Genomic DNA, 26,007 nt, shown 5'->3' on the forward strand with positions numbered 1-26,007 from the left:
AAAATATTAAGGAAAGATTTATAAAATCATCTTTTTGATTCATACAAATAAATGAAACAATATAATACTTTGAAACACTTTGTTTGCTTTCATTTTTTTTATTTAATTCAAAAAACATACAATAGAATAATTAGCAATGATGAAAAATAGCCGCAAATAATTAAAATAAGTTGGCGAATCAGGAATCATCATGTTGGTTTGGAACTTTTTCAAAACAGTTTGTCTATATTATAGATAATTGATTATTGAAGAGATGCCATGATCTGAAAAAAATGATATGCTCCACCAAAAAGTGTTTATACATCTACTTTAAGGGTTTAAAGAAAATAAATATTAAAATGTTTTAACCCTTGTTAATTAAATCAAATATGAATAACAGGCACTTTGGTTCCCCATCATCTTATATTTGATTCCCAACAAATGAAACCAATATAATACTTTGAAATATTTAATTTTATTGCCTGTTTGTTTCCACAAAAAGATTAAGATTAGCAAGAGGGAAATTAATATGCAAATTAACTCAACAAATAAATATCAGAGAGTTGTTCAACATTTACAGTCAATAATAAAACAATTTCAGTTACAAAATTAAATTATCATCGTGAATATTTATAAATCATAAAATAATGAGGTCCAGTAGAATAAATAAATAATAATAATAAATAATGTTTTTTCATTAACGGGGAAAACAGCGTCATCGATGACGTCAGCGTGTCCATCCAATCGTCGCCATGGGAATCTCTCTCTCCCTCCCTCGCTCTCTTTGCGTGCGCGGGCGCGGGCGCGTGCGTGTGCGTCAACTAGTTGTTGGTTAGCATTAGCTTCCAGGTTAGCTAGCATCTCCAAACATTCGAGCCCAGGCGCCGTGTTTCAGCCGTGAACCGCCGCCGCTCACCATGAGAGAAGCCCCGCTCCCCCGGCGCGAGTCCCTCCCTCTCTGACACCGAAGAAAGACACGGCGAACGGAGGCAAAGATGATAAGTTAGCGGACGGAAAAGTCGGTGTAGGGCGACAGTTTTTTGGGGAGGCTCGCTAGCATCCTGAGATTTTTTTTTTGCAAGGACTGGATGCGGAAGGAAGATATTGTGGCTAGCTGGACAGCTAAGGCTCGTTGTTAGCTGTGTCCGGATCCAAATGTGGGGAAACACTGTAAGCATATTTGTCCAATACATCCCATAATGGACTCGCTGCTTGGCGGTTAAGCTAACTTGAGAGCTATCGGCTTCTTATTGAGCCAGCTAATGGTGAGAGCAGCCAGGCTACATTGCTCACTATGGGCCTAGCACTAGCTTGCAAGTAGCTACAAGCTGAGTATTGTTGGTATCGAGTCACAAAATATATGGATTATTCACTCAGGTAGTGGCTGATAGTTGACGTCGATTGTGACCGGAGGCCTGGTATCTTTCAGGAGAAGTAGAATAAAACCAGTTAAACAGCCCAAGTTTGCTGTTGGCATTGACATTTATAAATAAAAATAATTAAAACTAATGTTTATTAATGTATAGCTTTTTTTGGCGTAGAAACACTGGTTTACGTATGTGTATTGTTTGGAGGTACATGTGAAATCAACTATGTATTTTAAATTAAGTTTATCTTAAGCTTTTAAATGCCATCAAAATAAGTATTGTTCTGACGTTTGTGTTTTGCAGATGAGAGTAACCTTACACATGCAGCGGGAAACCAATGTGCCAAAAAGCCCCTCACATAATCACTCACCGAGGATTAGGGTAGAGAGTGGCATTGTCTGTGCGGACGGTGAGCAGATGCTGTCACAAGAATATGCAAGGACTCGTGACCTTTTATGAACTCAACACATCTCAAGACCTTTCCTCGAACTTTTGTCATTGATGAGACAGTCTCGGTTACGCAGCCATTGGAAGTGCCATCCTAAACGCAAGACACCGTGGCTAAAACGGCACAGTTTCTTGTGCCTTAGAGAAGGAATTCCAGCGGTGGATTGACGTACAAGGAAGGTGGAGATGGGTTCCCAAGCTCTTCAGATATTACGCCAGGGCGTGTGGGCGTCTCTTAGTGGCGGGTGGTATGTTGACCCTCATCAGAGCACCTTCTCCAACTGCTTCCATCTCTACCTATGGATATTTCTCCTCGCCTTCCCCTTCCTACTGTACATGGTAAGTTATAACTTTCAGATTTTCTCTAGTTCTCAGAACTTTATAAACAAATGGAATACAACATTTAAGCAAGCCAAGTTATGAAAAATGACGGGCTTCACCAGGAAGAAACTGTTAAAACATGTACTTTAACAAATTATTTTTTATCTAAAAACCCAAACTGTTTTAATTAATGTGTCGGTTAAATAAAAATGGAATGTCATTTAAATTTCCCCATCATCGTCTATTTAATTCCCCCAAAAATGAAGCCACGCAACGCCTTGAAACAAACTTAAACAATATGAACTTGATACTGCAGTATATCTTGTAATGTTTGAACACACTTTACTATACCATGAATATCATAGTTCAGATTAGTCCAATAAGAATGTGGTTAAAATCCTCTTTGTTGTGCTATATTTAATAAATGCATGGATGAGGACTCTAATTTCTGTCGTATAATTCAGTGCACTCCGTTTTATTAAATATGAATCCGAAATGGTGCCAAATTGGGAAAATATAATTGTTCTGTCTTGGTTTTAAGCATAGTTTTGTTTGATATGTTTGACTAATTGAGTTATTCATATTTTGGATCATTTGATTTTACCATTCATAATTAAATCAGGAGTTTAAAAATAATCTTACCAAAATCACTGCATAGTTTACAATTAATCTTTAATTGAGTCCTGTGTGCTGACTGAATGAATAAATATTTCACAGCTAAAACATTTTGAAAATTGTTTGTAAAAAAAAAAAAAAGAAAAAAAGATTCATAGCTACATTGCCAATCTAAATTATTTATTTTTCCTCGCAGGCTCTGCCACCTAGTTTGGTGGTAGCAGGTGTGTACTCGGCTGTGGTGGCAGTCTTCTTCACGGCCATCAAAGTGGTCAACTATCGACTACATTCAATGTTTGACCTTGGTGAGATTGTGGAGAAGAAGCAGGCTTCACTCACAGCTGATGCTCCGAGGGCGGAAGAGGGAGATGATGGCTCAGGTGGTCACGATGGAAACCAGCACAGGTGGGTAGATCTTTAAGGGAAATAAAAAAAAAATGTAATTCACTAATTCCCTTGATTACATTTAACAGGGATAGTCATGTTGGTGTGGAGATGACTGTATTTAGGAAGGTCAACTCAACCCCACCAGTACGATGCAGTTCCCAGCACTCCCTTTTTGGGCTGAATCAAGTATCGGTGAGAATATTTATTGAAGCAGACGTTTGTATTATTGTCAATTACTACGATCGGATGATGATTTCGAATTTGTCTTTAAACAGGATTTCTTGCCACAGCTTGAAGACACTGGAGGCACAAAAGGTAGATATAGTTTGTATTCATCATCCATTTATCTAAAATTAGAGGATTATTTTGTTGTTGTATTAAAGAGTTGACGTAAAAAGATTACCTCAGAATGTTGTGGTCTCCATAATCATAGTCATTAAAACGTTTGGTTTTGACCACAGATATCAGAGAGCTGATGAGGGAACAAGGTAGCAATAATGTGATTGTTACATCAGCACACCGTGAGGTCCTGAGACAAAGCTCTCAAGATGTCATCAGTAAGTATTCTGTTTTTATCAGATTTTGATGAACTCGATTTAACTAAGTTGTGCTTCTTTTATATCAGGGGCTCCTAGTATGGTCCAGACATGCATCGCTGCTGCTCTTGGAAGTGACTTTCCCGGCCTCATTCGAGTGAATGCATTCAAAGATGCGTCGGAATCCTTGTCAATACCCCCATCGCCCTCGAGTCAAGAAGATGGTGGAGACAAAGAACAGTTTAATCAGGTGGAAGAGTTGCCAGAAAAACTGTCTTTACAAAGCTCAAATGACATTGGGTTAGGGACTTATTCTCCCCTCGGCCCATCTGCTGAATCCGGGAGTATTGGAGATACTCCTCTTAGTCCTCTTATTAAAAGTAGCTTAAGCGAGGAGCTGAGTGAAAATCTGCTTGGTTTGGGCCTTGACCCGGTAGTGTTTGCACCTGGTACGGAGCATCCAGGCTGCCGGAGTGGAGTAGCTTTAGCTGCTGGATCTACTGACAGTTGTTTTAGCGCAGGTGGAGCCACCACTGACCGTGAGACACTGAGCACTGTAAGTAGCTATCGTAGTGAGAAAACGGATTCTACACAACTTGAAAGTCCTTCCTTGAGCTTGTCGCGGCCGGCAAATGGACCAGCTTCGGCCTCCCCGCCTGAAAGAGGCTCCAACAAACCCAATCATGTGCAGGATCCAGGAGGAGAGGATGGTAGTGACACAGACAACCTGTCGGACAGTGTGTTGCTTCGGTCTCCTTCCAAAGAGTTCTCCCACAGCCAGGGCCTGGACAGAACCCTAGTGGAGGGAGACGATTTGCCATCTGCGCCTACCGTTTTTCACAACTCTTCCCCTTCTAGTAGTGGCCACTCAGAGGTGTGCGATTTAGACAGGAGTGCCCCTGTTCCCCCCTTACCACCTCCACGGCAGGCCAACTCGGTACCCTCTGGGCTGGCCCTGGGTCTTGTGTGTTCTGAGCCTGCCTTGCCCATATCTTCAACTCCCTTTCTACTGTCGGACCAGTCAACATTGCAGGCCCAACAGGTGGTGCGCCCAAAAGACTTGAAGCTGCTGCGGGCCAGCGGCAGTAGTGTGGGACACAGACCAGGCCGAAGGAAAGCCCCGCGGAGGCGTGCTGGTGCAGGGAGCAGCAGTTTCGACTGCGGATCATATCGGCGTCACCACAATCACAGACAACACAGAGATTATATTCCAGTCAGGAACAGACTGGGCACCAAGGCTTACAGTGAGAGTTTGTTCGAGGATTCCAGCGACGAAGACGACGGCAGCGACATGAGCGCCGGCTCCAGCATCGGCTCTCAACGGCGATATAGCTCAGACGACGACGAAGATGACGATGATTCAAGTTCCTCTACCTCGTGTTATTCCCCAGACCTAGCTAACACGGGTGTCACGTTACCACATCCCACGGCTCCTCAACTATCCACTTCTAGAGAAGGAGACCCTCCCGATCCCGCCAGCCAGTCGCACGCCCGTGCTGCCCAGCGCTCCTCCAGCACAGCCAGTGCCAAGACCCACGCAAGGGTGCTTAGTATGGATGGAGCAGGTGGAAACCAGAGTAACACAGCACAGCTACCTAACACACTACTCAATATAGCATCAACATCTACCCCAGCACCACGCACTCTTACAATCTCCAAGTCTGATTTGGAGGCACGCACTGTTCAGTCTGATTGCTTTCTTGGAACTCATCGGTTGGAGTCTCTCAGTGGTTCTTGGACTGGCAACCAGATGGGATGGAGGGCAGGAGAACTGCTCGAAGAGGGAGCAGTTGGAGGAGGTGAGAAATGCATTGTAGTCGACTGCTAGTGGTCAATTTGGAAGCCAATTTTTTCTTAAAGGGCAACTAATGTGTGTGTTCTAAGTGCCTCTAGGATTGATCTTGGCCCTTTATTGTACTCGTCAGTATTTTTCTCTTTGTACAAAACTCTTTTTTCATTTAAATATTTACAGATAGGTTTTTAAAATTAGTTTTTCTGGAAATTACATTTTTTTTTATCACAACAAATACCACTATTCTGTGATTGGTCATCAAGGTTTGCCACCGCACGTCATCAATCCCGGAAGTCTCCACCTCCAAGGGACTTGTTGGATAAAAAAAGCGGGGCGTGATTACAGCTGGCTGGAGGAGGCCATTATAACATCATAATGGACTCCGCTCTGTTAACCGCTCGTTCGCCGAGATTTCAGATGGGCAAGAACTTTATAGAGTAATAACTTCAAAACATGGTCATAAGTGACTTATTAACTTAGTGAGGAAGTCAGGAGAATTGGGTTTTGACATTAGTTACCCTTTAATTAAATTTAAGTTATTTGTAGTAACTATTTGGTACTTTTTATTTCAGCCTTGACAGGAGAAGATGGAGGAAAACACGACTCAGTCAGCAGTGTCAAGAGGACACAAGCGATAAGAAGGAGACACAATGCAGGGACCAACCCAACACCACCTCCATCCACCATGGGATCACCTCCAAGGTCAGTAATTCTTGCTTTTCAAGTAGCTTATTCACAAAAACATTTTTCCTAACAAACATACTACATTTAGAAATAAATACCAGAACAGGGTTCAAGAGGATCATCTCTCATCTGGGGTGTTGGCAGAAACAAGATGTTTAATAAATTAATGGAATTCTTGTTTTTGCGTTGCAGCCTTCAGGACCTCCAAAGGGCTCGGACGTCCTCCCACTCACGGACACGCACACTCCCTTCTGCCTTGCAGTTTGCCTCGTCGCTTCTTTCACCGCGCAGTGGTATCCATGAGGCGTCCACATTCGATGATACAACCGAGGGTGCAGTGCACTATTTTTTTGATGAGAGTGGTGAGTATTTTGAAGGGCGTATAGTAGTATATATTCAAACTTTTTACTCCAAAGAGTACAGTAGTAGAAACAACTATCCTATATAGTATTAAACATGCATCTATATTTGTGCTCTTGTCTGTCTACAGGTGTAAAAAGATCATACACATTTGGACCTGCTGGGGGAGGGTATGAGGATCCAGTCGCGCAGTAAGTTTTCGTGCTGATGATAAACTAATTTTCTTATATTTTTTTCGTCTCGATTTTGCCATCACTTTTTGTTCATAGGGAAAGGGAAAGACAATCTCAGTCGTCAAGCTTTACATCCACGGAAGTCCAAGAAGGGGCACCGGTGTTGTCCATGCTCCAGCCCAGACCTGTGGACTTACAGGGCATGCAGGTGCGCAGAGTGCCTTTGGAAATGCCCGAGGTTAGCAGTCTTTGTTTAGTCCAGGCAGAATACTGGAGGATGCATGCCTCGTGACAAGGCTGGGATCACTTTAGATGGCTTCCTGTTTAGATTGTGCTCAAGGCTTCAGTTGTCATTTCATGTTTTATTTTTGTCTGCTTTACTTCCAGTTTGATCTTGATCACGAGTCTTTGCAAGAGTCCCAAGAAAACACACTGATGATAGAGGAGAAGGCAAAACCCAAACAGTATTATCGCTTTTGGTTGTTGCCTGGGAAGTGGCTACGGGTCAGATATGATCGACTGGCTCTATTGGCTCTGCTCGATAGGTAAGGATCAATCTGAACCTACTTGTGTCATTTATTTAAAATATTGTATTAATTGTAATGACCATTGTCTTAAGGTTAAGTCATTGCTTATTGAATTCATTCCTTGTACTTTTTTTTTTTTTTTTTATATATAGAAACCGGCGTGTGGGAGAAAACATATTTGCTGTCGTGCTGGCCAGCCTTGTGGCTTTTCTTGGCTTTCAGCTTCTACTCCAAGGTTTCTTCAGAGATATTTGGGTGTTTCAGTTCTGCCTGGTCATCGCCAGCTGCCAGTACTCCTTACTTAAGGTACCAATTTACTGTTCAAGTGTAAAATATGAAATGGCTGCTAATAAAAATGGTAAATTACCAAATGTCAAAAAGCAAATATAGACAATAACTCAAGTTTTATGTTCCAGAGTGTTCAACCCGATGCAGCCTCTCCAATGCATGTAGGTTTTAAATGAGCTGCTTCTTGATATGAAATGCATTTATTTTGTTAAATGTATTAAACTTTGTTTTTTATTGTGTTAAATAGGGTCACAACTGGATCATTGTGTACAGTCGGCCAGTTTACTTTTGCTTATGTTGCGTGATGATCTGGATCTTTGACCTGTCGGGTCGTTCGGGCAGTTTGCAGCCATTTTCACTCTACGGGGTGACTTTCTTCTCCGGACACTTCTTGATCTGTGTCAGGGATGTGCTTCTTGGTTAGTGTTGCCTTTTTGATTCTTCGTTTACATTGTAAACAGAACATGTTTTAAATACTGGAACAATATTTGAACAGGGTTCTTATGTAAATAATGTATTTATCTATGGAGGTCATTGCTTTTCCAAAAGCATTTCTTTTTATATGTAATGTATTTTAATATTTCTCTCTCTTTTTTTCTCTTCACAGTATTTGCCTTGTGTTTCCCTGTCATTTTCCTGTTTGGGTTGCTACCTCAGGTCAATACCTTTATTATGTGTCTGCTGGAGCAGATTGACATGCATGTTTTTGGAGGAACTGGTAAATACAAGTTCTAGAAGCAAACATCAACGTGTTATGCCTTGTTGTTGATATCATATTTCTTTCTCTGCAGCCACTACCAGTCCACTTTCGTCCCTATTTAGCCTCATTCGCAGTGTTTTGGTGGCAGCTTTACTTTATGGATTTTGCCTGGGAGCGATCAATGTAAGTAGAACCTTCACAATGGCGCAAAAATAAATCTTTATAGGTTTTTGTTGTTTATTGATGGACTTAATAGAATATTTAAAGCATATCAATCAAAATTTTGGCTTCAGTTTCAATCTCATTTCATCAATATATCATCGTCCCTCCTAACATCGACATTTAATGAGTGATTTGTGCCATTTAATTTAAGGGCCAAATTGTAAAATATTTGTCTGCTACCTTCTACATTGTGTGATTTAAACATCTTAACTGCAGGCACCATGGGGTGATGCACACGTCCCAGTACTGTTTTCTGTATTCTGTGGCCTGCTCCTTGCCTTGTCCTACCACTTGAGTCGTCAAAGCAGTGACCCCACCATCTTATGGTCTGTAGTTGTTTCAAGTTAAATGATGTTGGAGATGTATTGAATTTTTTTCACGATGTTCTCCAGGTCACTTGTACGCTCCAAATTATTCCCGGAGCTTGAAAGTCGAGTGCCAGAAGAACCTCCTGTTGAGATCAAGGACCCGCTCCCAGAGAAGCTGCACAACTCTGTGGTACAACATCTCTTATCTATCAGTTGACATTTTTTTTTTTTTTTTTTTTTTATGAGACAATGTTTGAAGCTGAGCTCTTTCATTTCCCCGTGTGTAGAAAGAGATTCTTCATTCCGACCTGGTCATGTGTCCACTCATGGCTGTCATAACATTTGCAATCAGTGCCAGCACGGTATTCATTGCACTACAAGTGAGTCGATGCCAAGTTCTGTCTCTTTCTATTTCTTTCTCTCTCTCTCTCCAGTATTATACCTGTTCATGTAATTGACTGACATGTTTTATGCTAATCTCGTTCGACAGCCTGCTCTCAGTTTTGTTTTGTACATCCTGGCCGGAGTCGTTGGCTTTATTACACACTATCTACTGCCTCAGCTTCGCAAGCAGCTGCCGTGGTTCTGCCTGGCTCACCCTGTACTCCGGTCCAGAGAGTACAGTCAGTTTGAAGTCAGAGGTGAGCATCTTAGGGTTTTCTTTTAATGGGGAAAGAAAGAGGGTAACTGATCATGTTAAAATGCAATGGGGGGGACTGAAGAGGTCTTGAAGGCAAATCAAGCATCACCTTTAAAATGATCTCAACAAGTTCATCACTTTCTTTTTTTTGCCCCCAGATGCTGCACAGCTAATGTGGTTTGAAAAGTTGTACGCCTGGCTTCAGTGTGTGGAAAAGTACTTTATATACCCAGCTGTGGTGCTCAACTCGCTTACAACAGAAGCTCGAACTGTGGGCCAACACCATAAAGATCTGGACATCTAGTAAGACGTTCTTCTCTTCAGTCTTTCATTTGTGGATAAAAGGACATGCACACACACTATTTTTAAATATAACCGCGAGCAATTTCACTAATTGATGTTTTTTTTCTTCACTGCTCTAGCAGCAGAGCTCTCTTCATCTCTGTGGCGGGCATGAAGTTGCTGCGCTCGTCCTTCTGTGCGCCGTCACATCAGTACGTTACACTGTGCTTCACCACCCTCTTCTTCCACTTCGACTACCCCCACTTTTCAGAGACGTTTCTCATCGACTACTACTTCATGTCCATCCTCTTTAGCAAGGTAAAACTGCACACGGCACATTTCGAAAATGTCCCTTAGAGTGATAGGCAATGAATTATTTTTCACTCCAATGCGTTCAATTTGTCACTTCTCAGATGTGGGACTTGCTCTACAAGCTGCGCTTTGTGTTGACCTACATCGCACCCTGGCAGATCACCTGGGGATCCGCCTTCCATGCCTTTGCTCAACCTTTTGCCGTGCCTCGTATCCTTTCCTCTGTATTTATCCTAAGTTTTATGATTTTTTTTTATTGACAAATGAGTAAAAAAAGAACTATGTAAGCAATGATTAAGGTTGTCTAGAGTGTGCACTGTTTCACAAAGATTTTTTAAGAGTTTTTACTAGAAGTATTGTTAAGTAAAGTCTTCTGTTAGAAACGTATTATGTAGAAAATGGGTAAGAACAGCAACAGAAAGACAAATGTGTTCAGTTCCTTGACCCACGACCTCTTCAGACTCTGCTGTGCTGTTTGTCCAGGCCATCTTCTCTGCTATCTTCTCCACCCCCCTCAATCCCGTCCTTGGCAGTGCAGTGTTTGTCACCTCGTATACAAGGCCGGTTAAATTCTGGGAGCGAGATTACAAGTAAAAAACATATTCATATAATGAAACATTTTTCGTTTTGTTTTTATTAATGATTAATATTAATTTTATTTCTACTCGAAGCACCAAAAGGGTTGATCACTCAAACACCAGACTTGCTACTCAGTTAGACCGAAATCCAGGTAAGATGATGTTTTTATTTATTTAAGAAACAATATTCTGACTATATTTTTAATTCTTTTTATTCCTCCCTTCAGGTGCTGATGATAACAACTTGAACTCCATTTTCTACGAGCATCTGACTCGCTCCCTGCAGCACAGTTTGTGCGGGGATCTGTTGCTCGGCCGTTGGGGCAACTATAACACGGGCGACTGCTTCATCCTCGCCTCCGACTACCTGAACGCACTCGTGCACATCATTGAGATCGGCAATGGCCTTGTCACCTTCCAGTTGAGGGGTCTCGAGTTCAGAGGTCAGTTTTATAGTTTTGAGAATTTGGAGAAGTTGTAATAAAGGATACAAGTGGATTATATTTTAATGAGTTGTTATTGGCTAAGCCTTCAGATTTGGTTTGGTTTCTTAGGATTGGATATAAATGTAATAAAAAAAACAACTTTATTTTTGTAATGGTGGAACTAAACAATAGTCAAATATTGTGGCCGAGGGGTCTAAGACTCAACAGGCTGGGGGGCTACCAGAGGTACATTATATATGGAGACTTTGACTTGACTTAGATTTCTGTGTGGTTTTGCTATGTATTTTGTGCGATTTCTCTAATTTTAAGTCTTATAGATTTATAGTCAAGATGGAACCAATCTTGATATTATTGATAACATTTGATGTGACGATCTTTTTTCCTCAACCATCTAACTCTAAAAATGGACGGACATAGGGTATCATTTTACTGCTCTAACCAATTAAAATTCCCAGTTTTTTGCCAAATTTACTTTTTCAGATTCAGAAATGAAATTATTTATCTGTGCAGGTACGTACTGTCAACAGCGGGAGGTGGAAGCCATCACAGAAGGTGTGGAGGAGGATGAGGGCTGCTGCTGCTGTGAGCCGGGTCACCTGCCCCACATGTTGTCGTTCAATGCTGCCTTCGGGCAGCGCTGGTTGGCCTGGGAGGTGGCCGCAACGAAATATGTTCTTGAGGGCTACAGCATCAGTGACAACAACGCTGCCTCCATGCTCCAGGTGTTCGACCTCCGCAAGATCCTCATCACTTACTATGTCAAGGTGAGGGTTCACAATGATGCTGTTTGTCGGTTTAATTCAAGTGTATCGGAGAATATCGGAGCCATCAGAATATTGAATTTTTGAATTTTAAATTTCTAATGTTCATCCGTAGAACATTCATCTTTTAATTGTTTGAATATTTAAATATATGTTATGTTATAATATATAAAATAATCATAATAATGTTATGCCATTTTTTATGTTGATTTTTACAAGACTAAGAATTTTAAAAAAAATTGAATTTATTCATTTTATTTTTGGTTTATTGCAAGAACAATATTACATTTAATAAAAACCAAATGAAAGCTTTCAATATTTAATTTAGTAATTGAAAAAAAAAAAAATCGATTAATAAAATATTAAATAGATAATTAAATAGTATGATAGCACTGATATACTTCCCTACAAGAGACTGATCTTTTATATATACAAAATGAGCTGAAGCATTTGTTTCCGTCAACAGAGCATCATTTACTATGTGACCCGATCGCCAAAGTTGGAAGAGTGGCTGACAAACGAAACCATCCAAGAGGCCCTTCGGCCGTGTCTCGGAGCCAACTATGTGGACAGTGACCCCATCTTCAACCTCAACATAGATGAGGATTACGACCACAGAGCCTCTGGCATCACTCCTTCCTCATTCTGCCTGATCTATCTGGACTGGATTCAATATTGCAACAGTCGGCGTCAAACGGTAAGAACCTTTTTTTGATGTGAGAATCGGATATGAGATTCTGGAAAATGATCTAACTGGGATTATATTCCATTATTTAGCATTGTCCTTTTTTTTAAAATTTCTTCTCGAACAAAAGACATCATTAAAGTTCACAACTCATTTTCTACTCGCCCTCATGTTGACTAAGGGATAGGATTATTTTTTAGGGTAACTAGTTCCTTTTTAGAGTTTTACACAACAATGCATGTTCATTTTAATTTAGAACTTGAGCTCAGGTTTATCTTCCTCCTTATCATTCAAATACCGCAATACTGCTTGTCTGTAACATCTCTTTTGTATTGATTACTCGAGAAGAATAATTGTTCTAGAAAAAATTCAACAAGTCTATATTTTACGCTCGTATCTGGAAGACATTCAAACCATAGCAATCAGAATCAGAATCAGAAACCTTTATTAGTCCCGCGAGGGGAAATTCGGTTTAACAGCAGCAAGAGAAATAAAAACACCCAGAAATAAAAACGAGAAATAGAATAAAATAATAGCAAGCCATATATACCAGAAGTACTCCGGAGTAGGGGTAATATTGCGAGTGCTTCCGGTGTAGATGGTAGACTGTGTGTACCCTGGGAGTGACCATAATAATATTGTAAACATTCACTGCAAAAACTCTTTCAAAACCTTGCTAAAATTGTGTTGTAATTTGTATTTTTCATTTGGTACACACAACAAATTACACAAACTTAGGTGCAGATAACAACAATTAGGCAAATACTCAGTCATGGCTGCCTTTTTCTTCCGGCTGGAGGCGAATTGTATTAGAAATAACGAGCACGAACAACACGTCTGCTTGTTGTTTTGAGTTGTGTTCATACGGAGCTTTTGAAGAGTTTGGTTTTGATCCCTGGCGGCTGGGATTCGGCATCGATGAAGTTGTGGCACTGGTAGCAGCCAAAATGACTGTAATGCTGTTTTTGCCTATTTGCCACAAAAGTTCTGCCAAAGCTTTCACTCTCCGCTTGTTCTGTTGGTTCTGGTTGTAAGTCACATGACTATAGAACGGGCTGAAAGTCTAATCACAACTTTGAATTGCATTTTTTCCCCATTGGGATTATCGCGAATGCACTTAATCATTCAGCCCTAATGAGAGTTATGTTTTCATTATTAATTTACTCTTATCTTAATAATCTTCTGAATGTTGTGCAGCCTGTAACCGGGGAAAGAGACTCTCCACTCGTCAGCCTGTGTTTTGGATTGTGTATCTTGGGACGAAGAGCTCTGGGGACCATTTCTCACAGTATGTCTGCGAGGTAAGTCGTCCCCTATTTCTATTTATTTATTTTTTGCTTTTATATTTACAAGTTAAAGGTTCACATGTCCTTCTTTTTTCAGCTTGGAGCCGTTTCTCTACGGCCTCCATGCTCTCTTCAAAGGAGACTTTCGTATCACATCACCAAGGGACGAGTGGGTATTCGCAGACATGGACTTGTTAAACCGTGTGGTTGCACCTGGTGTGCGGATGTCCCTCAAACTACACCAGGTAGCAATTGTTGAACTGTACATTAAAAAAAAAAAATAAAAGCTTCCTGTTTAATGTGACTGACTTGAAACAAATCTTTTGCGTAGGACCACTTTACTTCTCCGGATGAATACGAAGACCCGATGGTCCTCTATGACGCTATCACTGCCAACGAGGAGAAGATGCTAATATCGCACGAAGGTGACCCCGTTTGGCGCAGCGCCATTCTGGCTAACATGCCCTCGCTCCTGGCACTGCGTCACATCATGGATGACGGCAGCGACGAGTACAAGATCATCATGCTGAATAAGAGATTTCTCAGTTTCAGAGTCATCAAGGTCACTGCTCTTCGCCTTCATTACGTTTCTCACGCTCAGTGATTCATATAAAAAAAAAAAAAAAAAAAAGAAGAATTTCAATCCCCAATGTTTCTGTATTTGAAGCTGCTCCTAGATGTGGTTTTAATTTATTTCTAATGCATATAACAACCATTTTTGAAGCTCATGTATACAAGTTAAATAAACAAATAATTTAATAACTTTAAATGAAAAAACAATTAAAAATGACAGATTTAAGTGTGTGGAAGTCTACCAGGTGGTAGAATTAATGTGTCATTTTCTGAACTATGACAAAGATTTTGCTTGACGATCTGCTGCTTCCCCCTGCAGGTGAATCGGGAATGTGTTCGGGGGCTCTGGGCGGGGCAACAGCAGGAGCTGGTCTTTCTGCGCAACCGCAATCCAGAGCGAGGAAGCATTCAGAACGCCAAGCAGGCTCTGAGAAACATGATCAACTCCTCGTGCGACCAGCCTATCGGGTACCCCATCTACGTCTCCCCGCTGACCACCTCCTACGCCGGGGGGCACAACCAGCTGCGCTCCGTCTGGGGCGGACCCGTGAGCCCACACAACATCTACCACTGGCTCATCAGCAGCTGGGACAGGTGTGTGTTCTGCGTTGGTCCCACATAAGAAACGTCTGTGAACATTTGTGTCTCTAAAGGTTGCAGAAAGGTTGCGGCGCTGGTTGCAACAGCGGAGGAAACATCGAGGACTCGGACTGCGGCGGCGGATCGACGTCCGTCTCTGCCAACCCCGGTGTCTACACGTGTCACAGCACGCCGGCCTCCAGCCTCCCACAGCCACATATCTCCACCGTCCAGCCTCCCATGGGTGAGACGACACACTCCCAACACCAGCAAAGACATTTATAGATAGATAGATGGATAGATAAACTTTATTGATCCCTTTGAAGATCATCATGCAGATGTAACTTTCAGTGTTCTGTGGGAACACTTTCAAACTTATTCAGCTAAAAAACTTGCTCATAAATGAATCCCATTTGTTTTCTTCTCAATAATTATTATACAATAAAATTAACTTGTGCCAGACTTTTTTTATCCATGGTTTATAATCCCCCCAACATTTGTATATATCGGTAGAGTGGCAATAAAAGTTTCTGATTCTGATCAACGACATAAAACTGTAGTACGCTTGAGAACATTTCGGGAATATTTTGTGGTGTTGGTATTTTTTTTAATAATTATCTATTATCATTGTTTTTGTTCTTTTTGTGTGTGATGTATGTCTTAGTATAATGTAGACGCATGTTTGATCTTCTTTTGTGATTTATTTTTGACAAGTTCTATTTTATCCTTTACTGAATCCATTTGATGTTTCAGGTACAGATAATCCAGTCGGTCCAACTCACAACTGGCCTCACCATCCTCAACCCCTCCCCCTCGCCCTGTTCAGCCAATCGGAAGGCAGGATGGAGGCGGGGCTGCTCACTTCACTGCAGCGGACTTCCTCCATCCAGGGCTTACTAGGCCAGCAGCTCTCAAACTCCCAGCTCTCTTTTAGTGGCTCTGTGGCGCCACTGCCTCTGCTGGGCCCGGAGCGGTTCTGTTCGGCGAGCCTCCTGGAGAGCTCGGGACTCAGAGTGGGCCAGCGGGCTGGCCTCGGCCCGGGTGGCGGACTGCACTTTGAAAGCCATTTTGGCAAGTGGAGTTTTTCGGGCAGAAAGGGCTTTAATGGACCGGCCTCGGTTGAAGAGGGAGCACCAGTCCAGACCATACGGACCCAGGTGAGACGAGTTTATCACAAAGAAATTGATTTATAATTTTGATTGCATTTGTTTATGTGGTTTGAAATTGAAAATGAATGAATGTACAGAAGGATTGATAAATCTACCGTCTCCTTTTATGTGCCAGCTTTAACAAACCATTCTATTTTTTATCATTGTTGTTATTTTATTATATTAAGAGTTGTGTATTTGCAATTATCTTGCGGATATGTTAAGTTCTCGTACAATAGTACACACCTATCATTGACTCAATTAATTTCAACAACTTTTATTTGTTTTGAGACCAAATATGCCCAAAGATCAGCTTTAAAAGCTGCTTGACTGTATCCTCTCATCCTTAGTCATTGCTGGGATCTTGCAGGATTTCATTGTTTATTTATCTAGCAGCCTGAGGTTTATTTGCATCACAAAAATGAACATATTTAGAAAAAGGAAATGCACAGAAAACATAAAATAACTAGGACAAAAAAGTTTTTTAAAAATACGATATATCAACAAAAACCAATCGACAATGTGTTGTTGTATATCAATCCAGTATCATGAAAAAAAATATTGCGATATTTAGGTGAATCCATATTTTCTTACTCCCCTATTTATCATTAACCCTAATATTTACTTGTTTTATTGCTCTACAAAAAAGTAAGAGCAGAGGCAGCAGCCATTATTATAAAGGCACGAAGCTCTTTCTTAAATACAAGCTTTCACTTAAAAATGTGTTTATTTTCAACACACTTGGCAACAAATCAGGCTTCGTGTCTCGCTAGTGTTTGGAAAAATCTCTTATTCGGAGCAGACATGGTAACCAGCAGTGTCTCCTGCTGCTGTTATTCAAAATCCACTTTTTTTGCTTTCTGCCAACTCGATGACCCTTAAAGAAACGGTGTTCGTAATTTTCAGAACTCACAAGGTGGCGCTGTCAGTTTAAAAGTGATGTGAGGTTATTTGTGATTCGGAGTAGGGGTGTGTACTTGCCACGCATATCACGATACAGGGGCAACAATACAGTATATTGTAATACTTTACTAACAAGGATATATTTCTAGTATTGTCTAGTACTTGACTTTGGTGTTGTAGAATTTACAGACCACATGATCTCTTGACGAAGTCGTAACTGCTTTATTTCGTATAAAGATGTTGGAGCATCAACTTTAAAAGCTGCTGGTGTTGACTGTATCCTCTTGTCCTTAGTCATCCAGTGGGGATCTTGTGAGGTTTTAATGTTCCATCCACTAGATGGCAGCATTAAATTGGCAGCTAAAGGAAGTTGAATTGCAACACAAAGCTGTGAATATTTGTACCTTAAATGTAAATTAAAAAAAAAAGGAAATTATAAAACACACACTTGATTCAAATCCAAACCTTAAAAGAACGTATGATTAAACAATTAAATGATTTTCAAGCAAATCAGTGCAGTGCTGTTAAATATCGATACAGTTGTGTGACAAAAAATACCACAATATTTAAGTGTATTGATATTTTCTTACAAGACTAGTTCAAAGCAGAGAGATTTGTCTATTCTCATTAAGCCCTGTCGGCTCGTGACGGCTGACTTCAGTCTGAGCTGTTGTTGGTGCTGATGGTCGTCTGTCTTCTTTCCAGCTGGTCCCCCCGCCACCCCTGCCAGAGACCAGCTTGTCGCAGGATCCCCTCGGGGTCACTCAGACGGCAGAGTCCGCCCTCCCCCCCGCGGGGCAGCCCCCCGCCCCAAGAGACGAATCCACAGAGCTGCCTTTACTCGAGCACCTGCGCTGAGTCTGCACTATCAAACCTCCGGCCCGTGTCCTCCAGAAGCACACGGCAGCAGCTGGTCCGCTCTGAACTTCATCACCGGAGTCAACTGGTTGCATGTTGCACGTCAACCTGACGCGGCCGTCGCAGGAAGCCAAGAGTTGTTCGTTCCTGGAACCTGCTATTGTTGCACTCGAGGTGCGATGAAAAGGGATTTTTTTTTTTTGTCCAAAATGTCGCTTATTTTTATATTCTGGGATCCAGAGCGAGACTAAAGAGACTTTTGCAGCAGCTTTTTTTTTTTTTTTTTTTAAACCCTCCACAATAGCGTTGTGAATGTGTGGGTGATTGTGAAGCCTTGGCCGACCTCACCAAAACCTCCACCGTGGACCATCAGTAAATCCCGAATGTTTGTTCCTCCATCACTCCTGGTCCGACGACTGCTTCTGCACCTCCTGCTACTGCTAACCCTCGACCCTGCTGCTGCTGCTCCGTACGGTCCAGCGTTTTAGTTGGACCGACATATTGGAGGCAAATATTTATTTGACGATCGTCTTACATATATCTTTAAGTGGGTTTGTTCATATGGTGTTCACCGTCACCGCACCTTCCTTCCTCACCAGAGGTTTCTCTGTCACGCCATCATCTCACCTGAGTAACTGGAAGTTCTCCTGCAGGTCACAGGAGGCGCTTTCTCTCCCTCATGACCACGGAAAGACATTTAGAAAATTACAAATCTTGTGGCGCCGTCACGATTAGGAAATACATTTTTCGCCCCAAAAACATCTTTGTGCTCTCAGGGTCCGGTCACTGGGAATGAAACTGACCTGCCAACTTTTTACATTTTTTGCTTTAAGGGAGGAACTGAAGGGTCAGAAAACGGAGGAAAAATATCTCAAGTTAAGTTTGAGCTGCTGTAAGTGTTTTAACTAAAAGGGACAAAAGTGATTCTGTCGAATCTCCGATCAGGCCTTTTCCTCCGCACTCAGAATTCCAGGGAATGTCTGAATATCCTTTTATTTTGGAGGTTATTATTCAGCACAAGGTCACACTGGGGTCGCACTAAAAAAAAAAGGGATTTATTTGATCTCGCTGATGATGTACAAATGAATTTATATTTAAAATATAAATCTATTTTGGATTATTGGAACATACAGGACACTAACTTGATGAAGACGAGGAACACTGTAGGAGGAAGAGCGGAGACTGACTCGTGCAGTTTTTGGGGTTTTGATGAAGCAGTTTGTGGTTTGCACAAATGTATCACATACGCCATCCCACGTGAGCTTTTTTTTATTTCAGCTATCCTGGAACAGGGGTCTTTTAATTTATAAACTTTGTCCATGTTAAATGTTATGTACAGTTTTTTTTTTTTTTTTTTACATGTTTTTTTTCTCCCCCCTTCTATTTAAATTAAAGGTTTTTGTGTCTTTGTTTGAAATTTGGTGTGTTTTGTTTACTTTAGGACATAAATAATGCAACGTGTGGATTGAAGGGACCTTGGTTTATTGAAATTAATATTGTAATTTTGTAAGTCAAGTTTTAATGCAAAAATAAATACGTGAAATAATGAAAAATAAAGATAAGATTTAAGCTATTGACTCTTTGACCTTTTTAGTATATATTTTCAGTATTGTTTTGATTGTTTAAGTGCTTTTTGATCTGAAAAAGTGTTTTATAAATATAAATGACTTACTTTATTTACACTAAATACGATTATATAAATGTGAGGTTTTTGAATGTGCTAAAGAATATAGAATTAACCAAATGTTTCATAGCTTCAAACACCAACTCGAAAGTAGTGTTTTATTAGAGGTATAAAGAGACTTCTTAACATTTAATATTTTTATTTTGCCAATTTACACTTGCATTTTTATGAAATGTAATTCAGCATTAAGTAGAGGGACGTACTTGTTGTAATTGTTGGCATCTCATGGGGTTATTGCTTAAATATATCATCTTAAAATGTTATTAATATAAAATGTGTTCTTGTGGATGCTTTGAAAACTATAATGGATAATGTGCTGTTACTCAATTATCTTAGCTTTGGTTGCTAATATGTGTCACCTAAGCAAGCTGGACATTTTATTAATCATAATTTCAAGATTTATTTGGTATAAAATGTACATTTATTTAGTTGACACGTGAAAATAAATGCATAGAATATTCATTAATTTATTTAAAAAAAAAAGCTGCACAAATATTCAAACGAACGATCTTTTCATCAAAGACGAAGAATAGTTGATTTCGTTGTAATCCTCGTCCTCTTCCTTCACCTCCTTCCGGCGGCCCGTCTGCCCGGTCCGGTGAAGCCACAGAACCAGAACCAGCAGCGCCAGGAGCAGAGCGCTCATCGTCAGGGTCAACAGCACCGCCTGCAGGATCCCGGAGGAACTGTCTGGAGCTACAGACATGCGCACGTCAGGTTAACACCTTTTTTTTTCTCTTCCTATTATTTTGGGATTTGAACCTTCAAAGATGGACAAGTTCGTGTAGCAGTTCTCTGTCCCCAGCAGGTTTGTGGCGGAGCAGCGATACAGGCCAGAAGTCTGAGACGACACGTTGACTATTTGGACGGAACCAGAAAATTCATCTGAGGAGACAAATCGAAATTTTATTGACAGCGTCTCGACAAGTCACGTGTACGGAAATGATCAATTCTAAAAAAAAAATGTTTTACTTAAACTTAAAATATTTAAAAATGTGATGACCCAGCATTTTCTTTAAATCAATATAAGTAAGTAAGTAAGTAATTTTTATTTGTATAGCGCTTTTCCAGATCAGGGTCACAAAGCGCTTAAACAATCAAGACAATATTCAATAAAGTGTATACTTTAAAGGTCAAGATACAACTGATAACACAACAGGAGTAAGGGACCATTTTATTGTTGTATTTGTTTTTGTTTTAAAGCATGAAACATTGTAGATTTATAACGTTTCTAATATTCTAATAATAATAAAAGAAGACGAAAAAAACTAGTAATTTTACAAACAGTATGACACTCATTTTATATATATCAGTTTGAAACATTTTATACATACATATAACATACTATGCATTTTATATTACTTGAGAAATATTTCTTGAAAATAATCCCAAGTTAAATTTATATTATACATTATATATGTATAAGATCAATTGTTAGCAGTTGTCAAAATGCTTATATGAAAATGAGAAATATTATTTTTATTTATTTAACCAAAAATGGAAATTGTTAGCAAAAATGATCCAGGTACTACATCAATATATTTAGAAAACTTTAAACCAGTTAATCTAATTTAGGTGTAATGATACATTTAAATAATTTGTAATCAGGCTTTTATAAATGCAATAATTCCCCTTTAATTTATTTTGAATCCCCTTTAAAACATTACGTTCAAGATTATTTTTCGAACATTTGCTTCACAACCTGGTTTGGAATTGGACTGACTCCTGCTGCAGGAAGATGTTTGACACAGATTCATATGCTTCAATATTCATGCGACACTTGTCTGACCTTCCATGTTGATGGGAAGTGAAATCTCCTCTGGATTCAGTTTGTCCCAGTGGATCTCTGGTGTGGGGACGCCCTCGGCCACCGAGCAGGACAGTGTCACACTTCCCCCCACGTCGATATCTCCAGCCCACTGACACATGGGCAGAGAGGGTGGTGCTGCACACACACACACACACACAAATATACACACACACGCAAACACAGATGGACACAGAAACACACACAAACACCGTATACATGCACAGACACGAACACACACATGCACAGATTCATGCACACACACGCATACATTCACGCAGATACAGGCAGACACACATACGCATGCAAAAAGACACCGCACAGACACACACACACAAACACACATGGACATACACATACACAGACACACACAGATGGACACACAAACATGCAAAAAATGCACAGACCCATGCACACAAACACACATTCAATCAGATACAGGCACATACACATACGCATGTAAAAGAAGACACCACACACACACACATGGACAAACACGTACGTACACACACACACACACACACACACACACACACACACACACATGGAGGCAAAAATCACACAAACACACACGTACACTTATGAAGACACACACGACACACAGCCACACACACAATGATACAACCACACACACATAAACGCACACACACAAAGACAAATGAAAACACACAGACAAACATACACACAAACGCATGCACGCACACACGGACATGCACGACAACACACACGCACCAATGGGTGTTTTGTGAAACAGTTGCATAGTTTTCAGAGCTCAGTAGGGGGCGCTCTCAGTTCATATGGGAGTTGTGTTAGTGATGGTTCCAGTGACCTGAAGATAATACACAATAAACCTCTCACTCACCCAACACACTGAGCTCCAACTCTCCGATCCCAGGATCGGCAGTTTCGGGAGGATTGTTGACCATGCAACGGTAGACTCCGGCGTCCGACACGCGGGTGTCGTTCAGGACAATATCTGCGCTCCAGGGGATCCCTGAGGACACATCAGAGCGCCCTCTAGCTGCCAACTCTGAACATTACACTTCACACCACTCACCTGCGAAAGTCACCCGGCCTGTGAGGGAGGGGTCTTCGATCACCTCTCCGTGGTCGTAGCCGATCACCTGCATCACATGCGTTTACATGTAGTTTTTATGTCCAATGTGCAAATTAATACAATTTAAAAAAGTAGAAATAAAAAATATATTTTAGGTTGTGTGGCAAAAAATGGGTAAATAAAACTGTAAAAGTCAATAAATCAATGTTAAGACTTAACTTATTTAAACAATTCTGAAATAAAATAATACATACTAAGTCCCTCATCTCATAATTTTAATATTACAAAACCTTTTTTTTCTTTTTATTAACCTTGTAAAGGGTGAACAATAGAAAAATCAAACTGTTGAAAATCAAAAATAATGATAACTATTAAAAATATATTTAAAAGTTTAAAGTAATGATTTTTTTAGTTAAGTTATATAAAGTTTAAGTTTTAAAGATCATAGATTTAATATAAAATATGTTTAATAAATTGCAACCTCAAAAGAAAACCACAAAAAGTAGAAACATCTAAGAATTATATTTAATTAATTAATAAATGTATTTTAAATATGTTGCTTAAAAATAGCCAAATGCAACTTTGACTAAAAGATCAAATAAAATAAAAAATAGATTTGATTTTAACATAATGTTCAACATTTATTAAAAATGATTTGATTATAGTCAAATGCAACTTTGAAAGATTTTTTTTTTAAAAAGACTCCAAAGAAAATAAAAAAATATATGATACAAATAAATTAGTCAAATCTAACTTAGAAGTAGAGTCAGTGCAGGATGAAGAAAGTAGGAGATTGAGAGACGTTGGGAAGTGACCACACAATAAGAGTCTACCTGTGAGGGGGTCTCTGGGCTGCTGGAAGGGGCGACAGTCCAGATGACGTTGAGTCTCGATAGTGGACTAGAGGTGTCGAAGGAACAGGGCAGGACCACCGACTCTCCCCGAATGACCTCCAGACTGGAGTCGCTCACGGTCACTCTGAGAGCGTCTGGACACAGAAGCACAACAAGGAGATGATGTCACTGTTTAAACACAGTTTTAGAAGTTTTTTATCAACAAACTGTTCAATGTGGCTCATGTGTGAGACTTTATGTGGACATGTGCCGATTTGTGTGTCTTTTTTTTGTGTGCACATTTGTGTATCTGTGTAGGCATGTGCACATTTGTGTGTCTGTGTGCTCATTTGTGTGTCTGGGTGTGAGTTTTTATGCAGGCATGTGCACATTTGTGTTACTGTATGTGTGTGCACATTTGTGTGTCAGTGTGTGAGTCCTTATGTAGGCATGTGCACATTTGTGTGTCTGTGTGCACATGTGTTTATCTATGTGTGAGTCCTTATGTAGGCATGTGAACATTTGTGTGTCTGTGTGCACGTGTGTGTGTCCGCTTGTGAGTCTGTGCGTCAGCATATGCATATGTGTGTGTCTGTGAGTAAGTCCTTATGTCAGCATGTGCACATTTGTGCGTGAGTCCTTATGTCATCATGTGTACATGTGTGTGTGTGCATGTGTGTGTTTATGTGTGTCCTTGTCGGTGTGCACATGTGTGTGTGTGTCAGAGTCTGTGTGGCCATTTGTTTGTGGATACATGTGTGTGTCTGTGTGTGTCCGTATGTGTCCATGTGTGTGTGCACAAGTGTGTATGCACATGTTTTTATTTGTGTGTGTGTGTGTGTTTCTGTGTGCAAGTGTGTCAAATTGTGGGCCATGTTTGTGTCCAAGTGTCTGCACATATGTACGTGTATGTGTGTCAGCGTGCCTGTGTGTGTGTGTGTGTGATTTTGTGTGTATGTGTTTCATTGTGTGTATGTGTGCACATGATGAAACTGATTGAACTTGACAGTTTTGAAGTGAAGCCAAACATATCTGGGCTGGAGAGACAACAACGAGAGCACTCATGAAAACACTCATGAAAACACTCATGAATACACTCATGAAAACACAAATGAAAACACTCACAGAATCTCTGGTCAAAACCATCAGGCATCAAACATTGTATTCTTTCACAACCACCTTCAACACAGTTTGAAGCAGCAACACTAGTTTCTATTGCATCTCCATGAAGAGAAACCATTTTATTCATCTCATCTGGTGACAATAAATAATCCACACTGTGTGGTTGAAATCACACATGAAGTTGTAGTTCAACACACGACTTATTAATGTCGCTCGTACAAGTTTATTTATTAATTAATGTGGAGAACAAACAAAAGCTTTTACTCAGAAACACTGAGATCAAAGTTAAGAACTCACTCAAGCCATATTGAGAAAATACACAAAATATATTCAGGTATAAACACAATGTTATCTGAGCCTAAACATATCGTGCATTTATTTATTTCTATATCACTAATATTTTACTTTTCTTCTGCCTCCATAAATAACTAAACTGAATGTTTTTGTCATTGCTTAGTTGCTGCATAAGCTCCTGTTTGTTGTGCGAGCAAGTTCCTCAACACTACAAACTGTTCCATTTCAAATGCTAAAAAAGGTGTTCAAATGTTAAGAAAAATGTAAGAAAATCACTAACAGATGTAGCTTTTGTTTAAAAGCGAAATATACCAACCATATACTTTATATAGCTATATAGGGTATTTTAAACATAATGTCCATATATTTACCATCATTTACAACATTTTTTTTAAAAGGGTAAATGTATTTAATTAATTATTAATTAATATATTAATTTCCACCCAATTCCAATAATTATATATTTGTCGCTTTCAAAATATAATGTGTAATTATGGGACTGGTACTGCATTACGACGTGTATACTATTATAAAACACAAGAAACGACACAATCATTCACTCACACTTACACACGTTCACCTCTACACACAAACGGAATGTGGGACAATGAGTCTCCAGATACTGACCTACTTCCATCCTGAACTTCATCGACATACAAACTCTGATTCAAAGTTCAGACCTTTAAGTTCACACAACTGTATCCGAGGACACACTCACCAGTCTTCAGCGCGCACAGACACACACTCAGGCTCCAGAGAAGACCACGGAGCTCCATGTTTGAGGTGCAACAGCGAGATAATGGGGATGATGAACTTGAAGAGCAGGCATGCGCGAATAATCTGCTGAGCTCGAGCACCGCCCTCTAATTATCACATCAACCTCGTTGCTATTGTCTTGTTTTTAACTGTCACGTGACCGTGGCCAGAACTGGGCAAACGATCATCACAAACTCTTATTATTCTTATTCTTAAATGATTATTATTCACCACGAGTTAAGACTTGAATATCACTTGCTTAAGGTCTTTGTTTTGGGAATTTACTTTCATTTTATTTGTGAATATTTGTTGTTGCTAACAAAAAAATTAAATGCTTTTAAAATAACTTGTTGTGTTATATGTGTGGTTTTAACTCAACAATTTGCTTAATAAAAAAAAATGAATTGATTACTTAATATTTTCATATAAGATTATTATTATTTTTTTGTGTTTACTGTCTGGGACTTAAAAGGAATGAAAGGTATGAAGGTTTCAGAATTTAAAGAGCAACTAATGTAAAAACACAACTCTCCTGACTCACTAACATGTTTCATATGTTAAAGTCTGCCTCTACAAGATGCAGTAAGTCCATCATCAGGACCATGTTTTGAACTTATTCCTTTATAAAGTCCTCCTGCATCTGAAATCTCAGCAAACGAGTGGTTACAAGATCAGGTTCCATTATGGTGTAACAATG

General features: G+C 40.0%; 2 protein-coding genes across 4 annotated transcripts; one reads left to right on the forward strand and one right to left on the reverse strand.

Annotated features, from left to right (window-relative positions):
• Positions 1-815: 815 nt before the first annotated feature.
• Positions 816-19,334, forward strand: LOC148066138 (pecanex-like protein 3). Of its 3 annotated transcripts, none has more exons than XM_087806670.1 (36): positions 816-1,149; positions 1,650-2,132; positions 2,926-3,134; positions 3,203-3,308; positions 3,392-3,431; positions 3,578-3,673; positions 3,742-5,451; positions 6,017-6,146; positions 6,321-6,490; positions 6,619-6,679; positions 6,758-6,899; positions 7,049-7,206; positions 7,341-7,494; positions 7,605-7,637; positions 7,724-7,895; positions 8,084-8,194; positions 8,268-8,359; positions 8,615-8,724; positions 8,791-8,896; positions 8,994-9,086; positions 9,197-9,347; positions 9,505-9,649; positions 9,769-9,946; positions 10,042-10,150; positions 10,401-10,530; positions 10,612-10,670; positions 10,746-10,961; positions 11,475-11,728; positions 12,192-12,422; positions 13,608-13,711; positions 13,794-13,941; positions 14,028-14,258; positions 14,589-14,863; positions 14,923-15,092; positions 15,602-16,005; positions 17,605-19,334. In XM_087806670.1, exons 2-36 carry the CDS (start codon positions 1,980-1,982, stop codon positions 17,755-17,757), a joined length of 6,804 nt encoding a protein of 2,267 aa, XP_087662796.1. In that variant the 5' UTR covers positions 816-1,149; positions 1,650-1,979; the 3' UTR covers positions 17,758-19,334. The 3 variants fall into 3 exon arrangements, with proteins under 3 accessions (XP_087662796.1, XP_087662797.1, XP_087662798.1); XM_087806671.1 differs by having other exon boundaries at positions 9,772-9,946; XM_087806672.1 differs by having other exon boundaries at positions 6,758-6,869.
• A 586-nt stretch (positions 19,335-19,920) lies between these two features.
• On the reverse strand, positions 19,921-25,330 carry LOC148066139 (immunoglobulin superfamily member 11). The gene is made up of 7 exons (XM_087808125.1): positions 25,273-25,330; positions 23,139-23,293; positions 22,306-22,372; positions 22,111-22,242; positions 21,231-21,386; positions 20,204-20,326; positions 19,921-20,137 (listed from the first exon to the last, which is right to left on the reverse strand). Exons 1-7 carry the CDS (start codon positions 25,328-25,330, stop codon positions 19,938-19,940), a joined length of 891 nt encoding a protein of 296 aa, XP_087664251.1. The 3' UTR covers positions 19,921-19,937.
• Between the last annotated feature and the right edge of the window lie 677 nt (positions 25,331-26,007).

This window comes from Callionymus lyra, chromosome 14 (genome assembly GCF_982586985.1).
Source record: "Callionymus lyra chromosome 14, fCalLyr1.hap1.1, whole genome shotgun sequence".
NCBI classification, from domain to species: Eukaryota; Metazoa; Chordata; class Actinopteri; order Syngnathiformes; family Callionymidae; genus Callionymus; species Callionymus lyra.

What these genes read in the sequence shown, in the direction of transcription:
- LOC148066138 (XM_087806670.1), top strand. Translation starts at nt 1,980, where the DNA reads ATGGGTTCCCAAGCTCTTCAGATATTACGCCAGGGCGTGTGGGCGTCT. An exon ending in TCAACCTTTTGCCGTGCCTC is followed by an intron (nt 10,151 to 10,400) that starts GTATCCTTTCCT and finishes CGACCTCTTCAG; the next exon opens with ACTCTGCTGTGCTGTTTGTC. An exon ending in TTCTGGGAGCGAGATTACAA is followed by an intron (nt 10,531 to 10,611) that starts GTAAAAAACATA and finishes TTCTACTCGAAG; the next exon opens with CACCAAAAGGGTTGATCACT.
- LOC148066139 (XM_087808125.1), bottom strand. Translation starts at nt 25,330, where the DNA reads ATGGAGCTCCGTGGTCTTCTCTGGAGCCTGAGTGTGTGTCTGTGCGCG. An exon ending in GTTGGAGCTCAGTGTGTTGG is followed by an intron (nt 21,387 to 22,110) that starts GTGAGTGAGAGG and finishes GTGTGTGTGCAG; the next exon opens with CACCACCCTCTCTGCCCATG. An exon ending in ACTTCCCATCAACATGGAAG is followed by an intron (nt 20,327 to 21,230) that starts GTCAGACAAGTG and finishes TTGTCTCCTCAG; the next exon opens with ATGAATTTTCTGGTTCCGTC.